The sequence below is a fragment of the Populus trichocarpa genome, chromosome 11 (genome assembly GCF_000002775.5).
Source record: "Populus trichocarpa isolate Nisqually-1 chromosome 11, P.trichocarpa_v4.1, whole genome shotgun sequence".
In the NCBI taxonomy this organism is placed as follows: Eukaryota; Viridiplantae; Streptophyta; class Magnoliopsida; order Malpighiales; family Salicaceae; genus Populus; species Populus trichocarpa.
In genome coordinates this window covers 15,980,877-15,996,812 of record NC_037295.2, presented here as the reverse complement: position 1 = coordinate 15,996,812, position 15,936 = coordinate 15,980,877, and the positions used below count along the sequence as shown (strand labels likewise).

Sequence of the window (15,936 nt, the reverse complement as noted above, 5' to 3'; positions counted from 1 at the left end):
TGAAACTAGAAGGCGTGATGAAGGGAAAAACAAAGCATGATCTCATTAAAACTTGACATGATAGAAGGGCTCAAAACAAAATCTTGTTGCCAATATCTTGAGCCATGATTACTGGCAATGCAAATTTATTCAAACAAAATGCAGCAAACATAAAAGGTAGACAAACAACAAATGTTTACTTTTTAAAGATAATCGGGACTTCTTGAATTTCCCAATTGTTCAACTCTTCCCCTTCAGCTAATCTTCTCACAAAATCAGGTAGACCATCCTCTAGAGCACTCACAGTCAGTTGGGGTAGTTCTTCATAGGGGCTCTCTTCCTCTTCCAAACCTCTTTAGGGTTCTTGTTTGTTGATCTCTTCCAGATAGTGGATGGTAGCACCGCTAAATTCTTTGCTCATCCTCTCAATTTCACCCCCAATATTGATCACTTATGCAGGTCGTGGGAATGTTATGTGGATTGGAGGGATCTGGATTCGACTCTCATTAGGCTCCCTTCCTTCGATTCGAGCCATCCTCCTTTCTCTTTTAAACTTAGCCGCTCTCTTGAAATCTTCCTTTCTAGGTTTAAAACCTAAACCAAACCTCTGATCGTCGCATTTCATCTTTATTACGTTGATCCTCTCAGGCATTCCTGTGATAGGGTCATACCGGAATGGCAGTCCGTGCTTCAGAAAATATTTAGCAGCCATCCTTGCAGCCTCAGAAACCTCTGGTTTTCTCCGCACTGTATTCTCAGGTACCCATTCAGCATTTACTACCTCAAATGCATGTAGGTTTCCGTCCTTACTCTCTTCAGCCTCTATATAAGGAATCGACACGTTTCTCACCATAGCTAAAGCTTCTTCAGCCCTTACTGTCACCAAGTTCCCATTGATGATAAACTTAACCCGTTGGTGTAATGAGGATGCAACGGCTCGTGTTGCGTGGATCCAAGGTCTTCCTAACAACATGTTGTATGTGGGATGGATATCCATCACTTGTAAAGTTACTTGAAATGGTTGGGGGCCAATTACAAGCTCAACATCAATATTTCCCATAATCGGCCTTGGCGAACCATCATATGCTCTAGCTGTCATGGTACTTGGCTTCATATGAGAGACGTCAACTGGCATTTTATCAAGCACATGCCTTAGCAACACATTCAAAGCGGAACCATTATCTATCAGAACCTTGGCGATCACACAATCCTTACATTTCACAGTGATATATAATGGCTTATTGTGACCAGTTCCTTCATAATCTAATTCATCATCTGTGAAATAGAGATAGTTAGTGGCTTGAATTCTTCCCACCAAATGTTCTATAGAATCCTGTGTGATATCTTGAGGAACATATGCTTCGTTAAGGACCTTCTAGAGAGTGTTTCTATGCAACTCTGAACTCAAAACTAATGATAATAGAGAGATTCTGGCGGGGGTCTTTTTCAACTGGTCCACCACACTGTATTCACTATGCTTCATTAGCTTCAAGAACTCGTTAGCCTCCTCATCGCTCACTGGTTTGTTGACCTCATCCAACTTGGCCAACTCCACCACATTCTTTCCTTCTGCCCTCCTTTGGTCTTCTAGCTCTTCAGGAGTATAACATCTTCCACCTCGGGTTAACCCCCCAACTTCAGCATGAAGAGTAGGAGCCGGTCTCGTGGTATAGAAAGAATAACCATAATTATAAGGTATGGCATTATAATTTCCACTAACCGTGCTTGTAGGTCTAGCCAAAATCATTCTTGGGGGTCCTCCCTCCGTTGGTTGGTATCTACAGACTTCAATTTTCTTGTCGAAACCAGTCATGGTTCCTACTAGGTTTTCTTCAGGCACCCCTATCCGCAACACTCCCAATGTCATCATGTCTTCTACTTTCACCCGAAACTCTTTACAAGAGTTTATATGGTGTCCCATATGCTGGTGATACTCACAATATTCACCCTTGTGCTCTGCGGCTTGCTTTTTGATGGGTGTTTGGAGGTACCTAGTTTGCTCCAACATTTTGTACAATCTCTCCATTGACAACTTTAAGACATTAGTACCCCTCTTTTCTTCTTCCAAAGCATTCACCCCTCCACTTTCAGAAGCATGGTGTGGTAGCGGGTTGGATTTTACGTTTGGAAAATCATCAAAGGGAATCCAACCCGCCTTGATGAGTTGGAGGATTCTCCTTTTGAAAGCCAAACAACCATCAATGTTATGGCCGATGACACCAGCATGGTACTCACATTTCTGGTCTGGTCGGTACCATTGAGGAAAAGGTGGTTGCAAGGGTGTTAAAGGAACAGGTGTTACTTGGCCAATGCTGAGCAATCTTTGATACATCTCATTAAGAGGTATGGGAAGTGGGGGCAGTTCTTTTTGGTTTGCAGGGAAATTTCTGCGTGGGTGAAATGTGTTACTTTGGTGGTACGGGATATTTTGGGTATTTGTTTGGTTTTTTTGATAAGGCGAAGTGAAACTTATATTGGAGGTGGGAGGAATGGTCATGAGTGGCCTGAAATTATGCTTTCTTCCCTTACCTTCACCTTCGACGTTGTGGATGTCAGCCTCCTTTTTGCGTCCAACAAAACCCCTTTTTTTCACTTGGATCTGTGATCCTACCCATTCGAATGGCTTGTTCAATTCGTTCGGCTATAACAACCAAATCAGAGAAGCTTTGTGCAGCACTTCCAACCAAATACTCAAAGTATGGTGCTTTAAAAGTATTGGAGAACAAGCTTATCATTTCCTTCTCCAATAAGGGCGGATTAACTTGTGCCGCCATTTCACGCCACCTTTGTGCATACTCCCTTACAGATTCCTTATGACCTTTCTCCAACGAATGCAAGCTTGATCTATCAGGGGCTATATCCATATTGAATTTATATTGCCTAATAAAGGCATCAACTAGGTATTTCCATCCCTTTACCTTGGTGTTGTCCAAACGCATGTACCAAGTGAGAGCGACATCGCTCAAACTATCCTGGAAGAAGTGGATCAACAACTTCTCATCTTGTACTACTTCAGCCATCTTATTGCAGTATGACTTAAGGTGGGTTATTGGACATTGAGTTCCAGTGTATTTGATGAATTCTGGCACCCTAAACTTCTTAGGAATGACTACGTTAGGTACCAAACACATCTCGGCAGCTTTCACCGGGTCATACAAATGATTTCCCTCAACTATCCTCATCCTCTCCTCTAGGGCAGCCCACTTCTCCAAACCTTCAGCTCCTATCATTTTGTCCTTGTGAGACCCCTCCAAGGTTAGCTCATCAGCAGGAGGAATCCCCATTGGGTATATAGGCTGAGCTGGGAAATGCGTAGCATATTGGGGCTCATGCGAAGATCCACTTACCCCCATGTTTGGTAGGTTGAAGAACGTCGGAGGCGTCGGTGGTATCTGAGCGGTAAATGCTGGTTGGGAGGATGTCCCTTCTCCTGACTTAGATCTCAAGGTTTGTTCGAGTAAGCTAGTAAGCCTGGCGACATCTTCCTTTAGACCGTTCAACTCTTTCTGATATTGGGCATCCAATTGAGTTCTTTCTTCATTTTCCATTTTTTTTCGCAACTGTGTGTTATGAGTGTGTTTTAATGGGGGGCCTATATTTCACTTGATGTGCAGCATTATGACAGTTCATAAGTGTATGTTTAAAAATGCATGAATGTGAATGAAACATATTGGGCATGGATTATTTCATGGGAGGGTGACATAATAAACCATTATTCTTCGGATGTGTGGTCAAATCTACATCTGATACTTATTGCAATGCCAAGAGGAGATCTGTTTAACCTTTTACCATCTGAGCTTTCAGCCTTGTATACACATTTTGAATAATAAATAAAGGTCTCCGCCTTTTTATTTAACCCAAAAAAACTTTCATTACAACAAATGATTCATCTTAATCTATTACAGGGGGAAAGGCACTGCCTCTATTAGCTATAGCTTTTAGAAACATATCGGTATTATTCATACTCCTTCGATACTTCGCGATGTCCCCTCCAACTTGACGAGCCTCCACTCTTAGCCAATGAGCCTCGGTCGCAGCTCGGTCAATTTGCTCTTGAAATTCCCCTATTCTTTCAATATGGATCAAGTTGTTCCTGGATAGAGAATTATTAGCAGTATCTAATATTTGAATGTGATTCTCCATCATTTTCTGACTTTCTAGAAATTGTTCGGTCTTTGCTTCTCCTTTTACCAACTTAGTCCCCAATGCTTTTGCTTCAATTTTAACACTATTGAGTTCAGTTCTCAAATTCTGGGTGGCTTTGACTATCTTCTTGGTTTTAACCAACTCCAATTCCACATCTTTTAACTGGCTCTTGAGTTCTTTTATATCTGTTAAACGCTTGCTTGACACAGCTTGAGTTTTGACAGCCAATTCCTCCCAATATTGGGCCTTCTCCACCTGAAGCGTCTTCTCCTTATTGATGACTTTTAGGGATTCTAAGTCGTTCATTGCTTTCATCCGATCTCGGCCCACTGAGTCTCTTTCTTCCTCAGCCAATTTCCTCATAGCTTTTTCTTCGGCTAATTGATGCTCTAATGTTAGTCTCAAATCCTCCTTTGTTTTAAGCTCGGCTTGCAATCGTTTTACTTGCTCTCTCAGTTCTTCTTCACAACTCACCCTCTTTCTTCGGGTGCCCACGGATTCTGAAATTTTTACCATTTCAGAAACTCTTCTGTCACGCCATTCGGGATATTTTTCACTAACTATGGGATTCCTTGATCCATTCTCCTTCTTTATCAGCAACAAAGAGTTCCAATCCTGCTTAATGCTTTCTAACGTTTCCATGGCAGCCCCTTTATAGACCCTAGTAAATTGAGCTATGTCAATTTTCCTAGGAACACTTTGTATGCCCCCAAGCTGCCTTGCGACTAAAGCAGGAGCGTAACTGATGTATCCCGTTACTCCAATTAATGGTACCCAAGGCTTTTCTCCACAACTCATCAAGCTTGTCATATTCCTCATCCAAGGAGCTTTCCAGTTAAAAATGCTCAATGGAAGCCTTTGCAATTTTACCCTCCAATCATCTTCAGAAAAGCTCTCCCACTCTTTTGATATGAACAACTCGAGTGGCTTTTGGTCAAACCACCAGAAATTATTGAATATTGGCGTCTCCATTTCTATATGGCTTAACAACCAGATGAATAGTAAAGAGACACAACACCTCATGGAACCTTTACCCATTTTCTTGCAATGACTAAGAGATAGGAAGGTTTCAGCCAAAATCATGGCACACGGGTTGATCTTTGTCTTTTCATATTCCACAAACAAATTAGCTGCTTCCAAACTGATAATTCCCGTAGTAGAGGGACATAGAACTAAACCAAATATTCCCAAAGCCAATATTCTATGTTTCTCTAATTTAGCACCTGGGTTAGCTTTTTTAGCAATCAGCAACTCCTCTAGTCGTTTCCATCTAAGACCCCCAGAGTTATCTTTCTCTCTATACGGTATTAGCTGAGGGATCCCTAACAGTTTGGCAAGCTCATCCATGGTATCGTCAATTCTTTGGCGAAAGTACACTTTGTAGGCATCTTCGGGGAATTCAGTCAACACACTATACTCTTCAATGGTAGGTGTCATGTCGACATTTCGAAAAGTGAAACGCCGGTAATCGGGATCCCAAAAATGTATCATGGCTTTTATAGCTGATGGCAAAACTGGCACTTTCAAATGGTGCAAAATCCTCCCATACTGCATAGCAAATTCTGCTTCATCTATCTGATGCATAGTGAATGAAAACAATCTGCTAGTGTCATTTATTATGCACCTGACATCTTTGAGTAGCGGTGTCTCACTGGCATTTGGTCTAGGGCAGTCTCCCTCGGTCATTTGCAAGGATTCAGATTCGAGTTCATACTCAACGGTGGTTACCTCACGAATAACGGTCATTATGTCACCCGACAGTCCTGTAATGAAAATGCTTACATGTTATGCTTATCTCATGTGAAATTATATAGGGATCAACCTAAAGAATATGTTCTAGTCATTAAATGCATCTGGGTAGTTTTGCTATCTAGTCTCAAAGGTCTTTCGCATGCTTAGTGATCGTCCTCGAAAGGTTGATATGAGGTTTACAAGCAGTGTGAAGATAAAGGCCCTGAATAAAATTAGTTTGGCATATCAACCACTGTCGAGCAAACAAATCATGCGAGAGTTGGATAGTTTCGCGAGCCTTACCCAGGCTAAAGCCATTGGGGTGCCGTTACTCCTCCACTTATCTTAAAGTTGGTACCACACGTATATATATACAAAATGAGCTTGAATGATGTATGAAGGCCTTATATCATATCAATGTATACGCATGATAAATATGAGTAACTATGCGTGCTAAAACATTGAAAAGAGCAAAACTAATAATAAAAAAAAAACTATAAAATAAAATAAAATACACAAAAATACATAATAAATAATAATAAAAAAAACTTGATAAACACTAGTAACACAAAAAAAATATTTAGCAATAAAAGAAAACAAAAAAAAAAAACAAAGCTTAGTCCTAAGTCCCCAGTGGAGTCGTCATCCTGTCGCACCCGACATCGCGGCGGCCCTAAAAATAATCTCGATTGTGGAAAAAGAACAGATTTCTGGCATCTGGTTCTTTTAGGAAACATATCTTGTTTGGGGAGTCGCCACCTAGTATTATGGTCACTAGGAACCCTAACTGGTCAACAGAGATTCTATGGTTCGGGACTGGTTACGTAAAAGGGAAGATATTATCACCCCTTAAACGTTCTGCCTAAAGCAAACTGCATTGCTTTTTTTTGTCTTAAATTGCTAAAAAATTTTATTGGTGTACGTTCTGATGAATTATTCACAATATTCCTGACTCTGGCGTCAGTGAATATTTGACTACGGATAATTCCAACTCTGGCATTGGTAACTATTACGTAGCCATAAAATAAATTTAGATTAATATTTTTTATTCTTGACTCTAACGCTAGTGAATAAACAAATAAACTAAATTCATTTTATTACGCATTCATATATTTTTCTATTTCTTATGTCAATAAAAACAATTAAATCAGTGTTTTTTTTATTCCTGACTCTGGCGTCAGTGAATAAATAAATAAATTTATTTTTCATACATGCACATATATTTTTTTCTTGCTAAATAAAATAAAATATAACGAATAAAAATGATATAAACTTAAACCAGTATTTTACTCCCGACTCTGGCGTTGATGAATAAACCGGTAAATTTATATTATTTTTATTCATGCATACACATATTTTTTCTATTTCTTCTATTTCTCTTTTTTTATTTTTTTATTTTTTTATTATTTTTGGGGCTGGGCCTAGCTCAGCCCATATGGGCTGGACTAAGCCCAGCCCGGTCACTGGCCCAAGCCAGTGACCCGGCTAGGCCACAGCACGCATGAACTAGCTTCATGCGTGCATGGCGCTATGCCAAGGTAATTAATTACCTTGGCACAGTGCCTAATGCACTGAACTTTCAAAAGAAAAAAAAACAATGAAAGCAGAGGAAGCCTACCTTGTTGCAGGTTGCTTCGCCGGAGTGTTAGCGTGTCGGGCGATGATCAGTTGTGGCGTCCGTCAATAATAAGCTAGAATTCCTCCTTCGACCTCTGCCTTCCTGCCCTCTGTTTCCTCTGCCCTCGTCTGAAAAACTATCCCCGTGCTCTGTTTTTTTCAAATTCTCCCAATTCTCTCTCGGTTTGTTTCCGTTTTCGTAGTTTTAGGCCGGTGCTGGTGAAGGGAAGCTCGTTTTCCGTATGGGGTTCTAAAAAAACACTCAAAAATTCAGCTGGTGTCTTTGTGTTTCAGGTTTCTTTCTTCTCTTCTTCCCTCTCTCTCTCTAACCAACCCCTGTTTTTTCGGTGTTCCTCTGTTTATATAGAGTTCAGAGGGTGGTAACGGGCGGTAGGCTGAGGGTCGACCACCATTAAGGCGCCCATTACTGGAACCAACGGACGATTTACTGCTGCAACGTCTCTTGGTCTTTACTGTGGAAAACGGCCACTGGTTTAAAGAAGAAGATGAACAGCGTCCCTTCAAAACGACGCTGTTTGGGATATGAGATGGTCATTTTACATTTTGACCCCTGTAGCTTCAAAAGTCTTGTAATTAAGCCCCTGGTTTAAACTGTAATTGACCCCTGTATTTCGGCGCCTTTTACAAGTTAATCCTTTGACTTTAATCTGATGCAATCATGCCCCCAATTAACCCCAAACTTTGTTATTTCTTCAATTAAGTCCCTGATTTCATTAATTTAATTAAATCCAAAGTCCAATTAAGTCTAAAACTTATCAATTCTCCAATTAAGCCCCTGATTGGATTAATTAAATTAATTCCAAGCTTAATTAAGTCTCAAAACTTATTAATTCTCCAACTAAACCCTTGATTGGATGAATTAAGTTAATTTCAAGCTTAATTAAGTCTAAAAATTTATCAATTCTCCAATTAAACCCTTAATTGGATTAATTAAATTAATTCCAAGCTTAATTAAGTTAATTTCAAAGTTTAATTAAACCCCAAAACTTCCAATCATTTTGCCCTTAACCCAAATTTTAATTCATTCTTTATTTCATTTTACTTGTTTTTCCATCATTATTATTATTATTTTTCCATCATCATTTTTTTTTATTCTTTTCAATAAATAAAATAATAATAATAATTAAAATAAAATGGTCAAAAATTGGGTTATGACATCATATGTGGTTTTGATGTTGAGTAATGACAATACATCACCTCAGCCTAAACATCCAGGATTTTTTATTGAAAGGGATCCAGCTGAAGCAAGTTCAACAAGCGAGAGCACAACATATTTAGCTAACAAATGCTCGATTACATTATTACAGGCAAGGTAGATCCCATTTTGTGTTCATATCTTTTGTTTTGTCTTGATGGGTTTGATTTTGGATCTTACAAGCTGTAGTTCCAATGTTGTGTGGTGAAGGCACATTGCTCAGCCAAAGCTACCAGAATTTTTTTTCCCTGAACGGGAATTTATTTTTGTACTACTATTATTTGTTTCAACCTTGTGTTAATAGAAGTCATAGTTTTTCTGTCGGTGTGTGTGTGTGTATATATATATATATATATATATATATATATATATATATATATATATATCAAGATTCTTTACTGAATAAGGCTATTAAGTGAATGACGCAACTAACCAAAGTTACACCATACTATTGTTAAGAAAAGAGCACAAGCTTAACGCAGATAGGTTAGGTAGATTGTTGGACCTATATATTTTTAGGCTCAGCACTTGACTGAGTTTAAAGATGACGAGTCTGGAAATTTGCTAGACCGATAAACAACTCGGCTTAGTGTTTGGCTGAGCTTAGAGATAATAAGTCTAACAGTTCACTAAACCCATAAACGACTGGGTTCAGTGCTTGGCTGAGACAACCCCCTCTCTGGTCATCCTTTTAAAGGATAATTCCAAAAAAAAAATTATTATTCCATCAACAGCCCCCCACATATTAGGGTATTATACGCAAAGATTTTGAAAAGCCTTTGTCAGCATTAGATGAGACCTTTTTTATCTTCTCCATAAGATTTTATGCATCTCTCATGTTATTATTAGGATCCTCAAGTCTAGGTAGCTTTTGTTTTTACAGGGACAGGATTTATGTCGGAGAATGAAACGACGACTAGCTTTCAATGCAGTATTTGAGTGGTCTTCTTGAGATATATGATGACATGAAAAGTTTTTCATCAAACAGTGGGGATGAAGAGATTTATTTTCTTTATAACCCTAGTCGTTCTTGCTTTTACCTTTCTTTCATTTTTACTTAGTGATTTTTGATAGAAAAACTGCTCTTGCAGAGAAAATCCCCTATCACCTTTCCTTTAATTAATCCAAGAAAAGTCCTACAAATACATTCACAAGACTTTTTTCCATATATATATATATATGAATCAGAACGAATGGATCATAGAAACATAAAATTTTTCTTTAAAAAGAAAAGCACTCTAGTCCCTAATGAGGAGTTCAGGTTTCAAACAAAACCCAAAAGAAATGGCAGGGGACAGAGTTCCCCAGACTAGGCCCTCAGACGAGAGGGGATGTCATATTGGCGCTCTCCTTTGATAGGGAGTATAAAAGATCTTCTCGTAGAAATCCATCTTCTGCCCCTACCAGAAAGGCTCAAGAGAGAAGGTCTCGTAGGAGTCCTTCTCATGTGCCCGACAAAGATGTTTATGAGAGAGAAAGAGGTTGCCCTAGAATCTTAGGGATGATGTCCCCAGGAGTGTATGTGTTATGGACGTGAAATTCATGGCTCATCATCAACCTAGCGAGTACATGGCTTAAATGCCCTCAATGTTGAGTGTATTAGCAAGTATACCTTAGGCTCCACCCAGGGTTATTTTAAAATCACCACCCCTATACATATGTATTCAATTGGATACTCCTTCCTTCTTCAAGGGTTCACGAGAGGGTTTAAAGATGTCTGGGCTTAACACTTAGTTAAACTCAAAGATGATGGGTCTGATAGCTTGCCATACTCAGATACGTCTGGGCTTAGTGTTTGGCTGAACCTAAAGATGATGAGTTTGGTAGCTCGCCAAACAATATGAGTTTGAGCTCAACGCTTAGCTGCTCTTAGAGATGATGGGTTACAACCCCCTCTCTGGTCATCCTTTTGAAGGACAATTCCAAACATAAACAATAAATGTTGGTCCTTCACAAATGAACAACAACAAGAAGTGGAATGAAAAACACATTTAGCCAAAACACATTTAGTCGAGGTGCGCGCAAGCTGGCCCGAACACCCACGTTAAACTAAAAAAAAAAAACACATTTAGCCAAAACCACTTGCGTTTATTGTGTTGAGAAAATGAGAAACATAACCTTAATTAAATTTGTCAATAACAACACCATAACTTATATGAAATTGAAATCCTATTTCACCAATATGAACTACATGCTCACCACTATGCCAAAACATCCCATAAACAAGCCATTTTAAAAGCATTCACCAATATGTCCAAATTCCATCTATGTCATACCCCCACCTATACACCTAAGTTATGCCTAACCATTATAGAAAACCTCAACAACTTCCCTACCACAACGATAACAACCTATATCACCAATCAACCATTCCAAAGCTTTTCTTTTAATCAAAACTTCTTCACTTGAAACATTACAAGCTACAATTAGCATAACAATCTTAACCAAACAAACTAATCCTTAGACCATCATCAGCAACTCACCATTGTAGAAACGCTTATTAATTACCAAAATCTCCATCAATGCACCTTATCTTCCATCATAGAAACCTTAACTCAATATAACACAATTGAACCCAAACAATAATTTTTTTAAATTACACCATTAAAAAACCGAATAACTCGCAAAACCTTCATCATCTTTACCTTCAATTATTTGTTTTATTTAAAATAACTTATGAAAATAAAAATTAGTTCTACTTTCATCCTCATTTGATTTTTTTTATTTGTCGGATTTAGTCTCTATTCTTTTAATTGCTATTAATATCATTTGAGATATTTTTATAATTTTATTTTTTTAGCGATTTCACCCTCGATCATTTTTTCCTATAAGATTTTGTCCTCGTTTTTTTATTGTTGTTTTTTTTCTTTGCTTTGCCAAATCTTTTAGTTTGATATTTTTTTATACTCAATTTCATCTTTCAACATTAAGTTAATTTGGATTTGAGCTTCTTGGTTAAGTCCATTTTGAAATTTCATGGGTTGCAATTTGGGAAACTAAGCTAGTTTAAGGGCGCTCACTAGGGGTTGCTTTGGTTTTTTTTTTATCATTATTTTAAGCTAATATTTTTTTAATTTTATCATTTGATATTTATTTTATTGGAGATCAGACTCTATGTTTTTTTTATATGCTTTCTACATCTTTTGTTTTATCCCTTGTTTTTTTTTTATTTGGTTGGGTCATCTAGGTTCCTTTTATTTTTTATTTTTTATTAAATATGTTTTCTCAAAATAATTTTTATTCTTGAATTAAATAGAATTAATTAATTGAATATAGTCGAATACTCACTTCATTGTGTTTTGTTCAATTTGCTTTTCTACGGGCATTGCTCTAGTGAACCATATATGCAACTTCTTTTGATGTTATCTTGCATCCTTTTGCCATGGAGTTTGAACCATCTCAACAAACTCTTTCGGTCATGTGAGATGTCTATAGTGGAGTGGCAGTGGATCTCTAAAAATCTATTTTTTCTTCTCCTTATATGTATGATATTAATGACTTATTTTTTAGTTAATTATTACCAGGTGTTTTTTATGCTCATTAGTTATCGTTGTCTTCGATTTAAATCATATTATAAAATTAAACAATTTTATTGGATATAATTAAGTTAATAACCTTATTTTTTAAAAAATACTGTAATCACCTAATTTTTTTTTATATCAAAAAAAAATTTAAATCGGCAGACAGTATAGCGTGAATTTCCAATCTAGTATGGATTTTTTGACATGTAGACTGAGCCAGAGCACTTTTTTTTTTTTTTTGAGAGGTGGGGGAGGGGAGACGAGGTAAAGGGATATATATAAATATCCACCCCCCCCTGGTCTCTCTCTCTCTCTCTCTCTCTCTCTCTCTCTCTCTCTCTCTCTCTCTCTCTATATATATATATATATATATATATATATATATATATATTAAAATAAGTAGTTCCAATCCATTGCGAACCTTCACTTGCATTTTCTCTGCTTCGAATCACTCCATATTGTTTTTTATAAATTGAAAGTATCCCTATATTAAGGGTTTGTTCATTTAGACCTCTATAGAATGATTACTTATAATTAACTTTCGGCCCCATCTCTTTCACATTTGTTTTTTTTACCTTTATATATATATATATATACATGTTTTTTTTTTTATTAGAAATGGACACAAGTCAATAATCTATTGGTGCAATCTTGCTCCCTAATAGTCAACTTTAAAGAAGGGGCACATCATAGATATTGCATAATGTACAAGGATTCAATCAAATCAAAAGCCATTGACGGAATTAAATAAAAAAGTTCGAAGAGTATAGGGACGAAATGATTGGACAAAACACTTTCATCGAAATATTTCGGTTCGTTGAGTAAATTGCCATATTGATTTTAATTTAGATCACAGTTGCATAGTCAGCGGTTTACGAAAAGGGACGTCCCACCTGACCGCGCCTGCCGTTTTTAGCAAGAACATTTTCACCGTCTATGGCAGCCATCAATATCAAAAAGTGAGTTACAGGGAGAGAAAAAGAAACTATGGGAGTACCAACGGAACATTGCATTCTTGTACTTCTTTTTTGCTCCTCTTTATTGCTTATTGTAGAAACAGGAACTGCTATTGACACCATAAACACAACTCACTCTATTAGAGATGGTGATACCATAGTTTCAGCTGAAGGAACCTATGTGTTGGGATTTTTCAGCCCTGGAAAATCCAAGAACCGATACGTGGGGATATGGTATGGCAAGATACCTGTCGTGACTATAGTTTGGGTTGCCAATAGAGAGACCCCCCTTAATGATTCATCAGGTGTTTTAAGGCTAACTGACTTGGGAATTCTTGCCATTCTCAATCAGAATGGGACCATAATTTGGTCTTCCAACTCATCGAGATCTGCTTCTAATCCAGCTGCTCAACTTCTGGATTCAGGAAACCTTGTTGTGAAAGAGGAGGGTGATAGCCTGGAAAATTCCTTGTGGCAGAGTTTTGAACATCCAACTGATACAATATTGCCAGGCATGAAGCTTGGAAGGAATAGAATAACAGGCATGGAGTGGTACATGACATCGTGGAAGTCACCAGATGATCCTTCCAGAGGTAACTTTACTAGTATACTTATTCCTTACGGATATCCTGAGTTGGTTCTGAAGCAAGGTTCAAAAATGAAGTACAGATCAGGGCCATGGGATGGCCTGCGGTTCAGTGGGATACCTAACTTGAAACCAAATCCCGTATTCAAATTTGAATTTGTTATTAGTGAGGAGGAGATATTCTACAGAGAAAGTCTTGTTGATAAGTCAATGCTTTGGAGGTTCATGACAGATCAGAATGGCGATATCCCGAGCCTCGCTTGGATTGAGCGAACGCAAAGTTGGTTGCTTTATGATACAGCAAACACAGATAATTGTGATCGCTATGCACTATGTGGTGCAAACGGTTTATGCAATATTCATAGCTCTCCAGTGTGTGAATGCTTGGATGGGTTCGTACCAAAAGTTCCAACAGACTGGGCCGTGACAGTATGGTCAAGTGGCTGTGTTAGAAGGACTCCACTTAATTGTTCTGGAGATGGGTTTCGAAAGCTCTCTGGAGTGAAGATGCCGGAGACAAAAGCGTCATGGTTTGACAAGAGTTTGGATCTTGAGGAATGCAAGAACACGTGCTTGAAGAACTGCAGCTGTACAGCATATTCAAATATGGACATCAGGGCTGGAGGAAGTGGATGCTTGCTCTGGTTTGGTGACCTCATTGATAATAGAAGGTTTTCTGAAAACGAGCAAAATATTTATATCAGGATGGCTGCATCAGAACTAGGTATGAATTTATCCTCAGACTAGAAAATTCAAAATTTCTTAATTGTAGTGAGTCAGTTATTGACTTGCCTAACTGCCTAAATGATTGGTTCTAATACTAAATTTGCTCAAGCAATAGGTAGCATAGAAATCAAATAGCATTAAAAGCAAAATTTCTGCCTCCTCCACTTCTTTCAGGCCATCCTATTGTGGTTTTACAGAACATCACATGACATGAAACATGAAAATTTACGAATCTGTTATCACTTTCTAACATCATAGACTGATTTGATAACTGAAGTGGAAGGATTCCATCAGCTGAAGAAAATTTCCCACCCATTCTAATTAGTAATTACTAACCAAAAACATACAATGGCCATTTTGCATTTCCTGTTACAGTTTTTTAACTTCAGTTTCTCTCTATTATGGTGCAGATAATGGTGACGGTGCAGAGATCAATGCTAACTCCAATGTGAAGAAAATAATCATAATAAGCACTTTGTCTACAGGAATTTTTCTGCTTGGACTGGTTTTGGTCTTGTATGTTTGGAGAAGGAAGCATCAGAAAAAAGGTATATATCTGCACAGCATGAACATCTAACCACTTCTATCGCCCCATCCCTCGATTTACATAAAGGAGCTTTACCTTATTGAGAATTTGATTTCGAGTATTCCAAGGTGCTCGCAAATTCTTATGCTTTGTCTTCAAGAAATTTGATTATAACAAAAAATAGAGATCTCCTGCTTCTTTTTTATTTACACACCAGTTCTGCTTGCAGGAAAAAGTACTGGTGCTTTGGAAAGAAGGTCAAACAACAAGCACAAAAAGGAAGATCTAAAACTACCAGTGTTTGATTTGGATACCTTAGCCTGTGCAACAGATAATTTTTCTGTTGACAATAAACTTGGAGAAGGGGGTTTCGGGTCTGTTTACAAGGTACTAATCTGTAAACAATATCTTGATGGTTTCCAAATTCATGATATAAACTCCTATCACCACATGACTGAAAAAGGCATTCCGTTTGGAAAGAGTTCCAACAGATGAGGTTTGCTAGTAATATGCAACATCCCATCATGATTACCAACTTTCACTAGACAAAGTATGATTTACTTATGATAGCGAGTGATTTTTCGCAGGGAACATTAACAGATGGGCGAGAAATTGCTGTGAAGAGGCTTTCTAAGAATTCGAGACAAGGAATTGGCGAGTACAAGACTGAGGTTGAGTATATTGTGAAATTTCAGCACCGGAATCTAGTGCAGCTTCTAGGATGCTGCTTTGAGGGAGATGAAAAGATGTTAATCTATGAGTTCCTGCCAAACAAAAGTTTGGACTTCTACATTTTCAGTAAGAATCTCTCAAAACCTGTACAAATCCATGCTAATAATCATACTTCTTTATCACCGACTTTGCACTAATACAGAAAACAAGTCTCTGTGAGTACTGCTTTGAGAAAAGACCTAAAATTAAGTTTGGTAGTT

At 37.9% G+C, this 15,936-nt stretch overlaps 1 protein-coding gene across 1 annotated transcript in view; it reads left to right on the top strand.

Annotated features, from left to right (window-relative positions):
* The window catches only part of LOC7462372 (G-type lectin S-receptor-like serine/threonine-protein kinase At4g27290), a 51,342-nt gene that overhangs the window by 33,917 nt on the left and 1,489 nt on the right, over window positions 1-15,936 (top strand). The window contains exons 2-5 of the mRNA XM_024592114.2: window positions 13,472-14,476; window positions 14,889-15,026; window positions 15,234-15,391; window positions 15,592-15,802. Of these exons, the coding sequence (XP_024447882.2) occupies window positions 13,472-14,476; window positions 14,889-15,026; window positions 15,234-15,391; window positions 15,592-15,802 (1,512 nt within the window). The remainder of the gene's footprint in view (window positions 1-13,471; window positions 14,477-14,888; window positions 15,027-15,233; window positions 15,392-15,591; window positions 15,803-15,936) is intronic.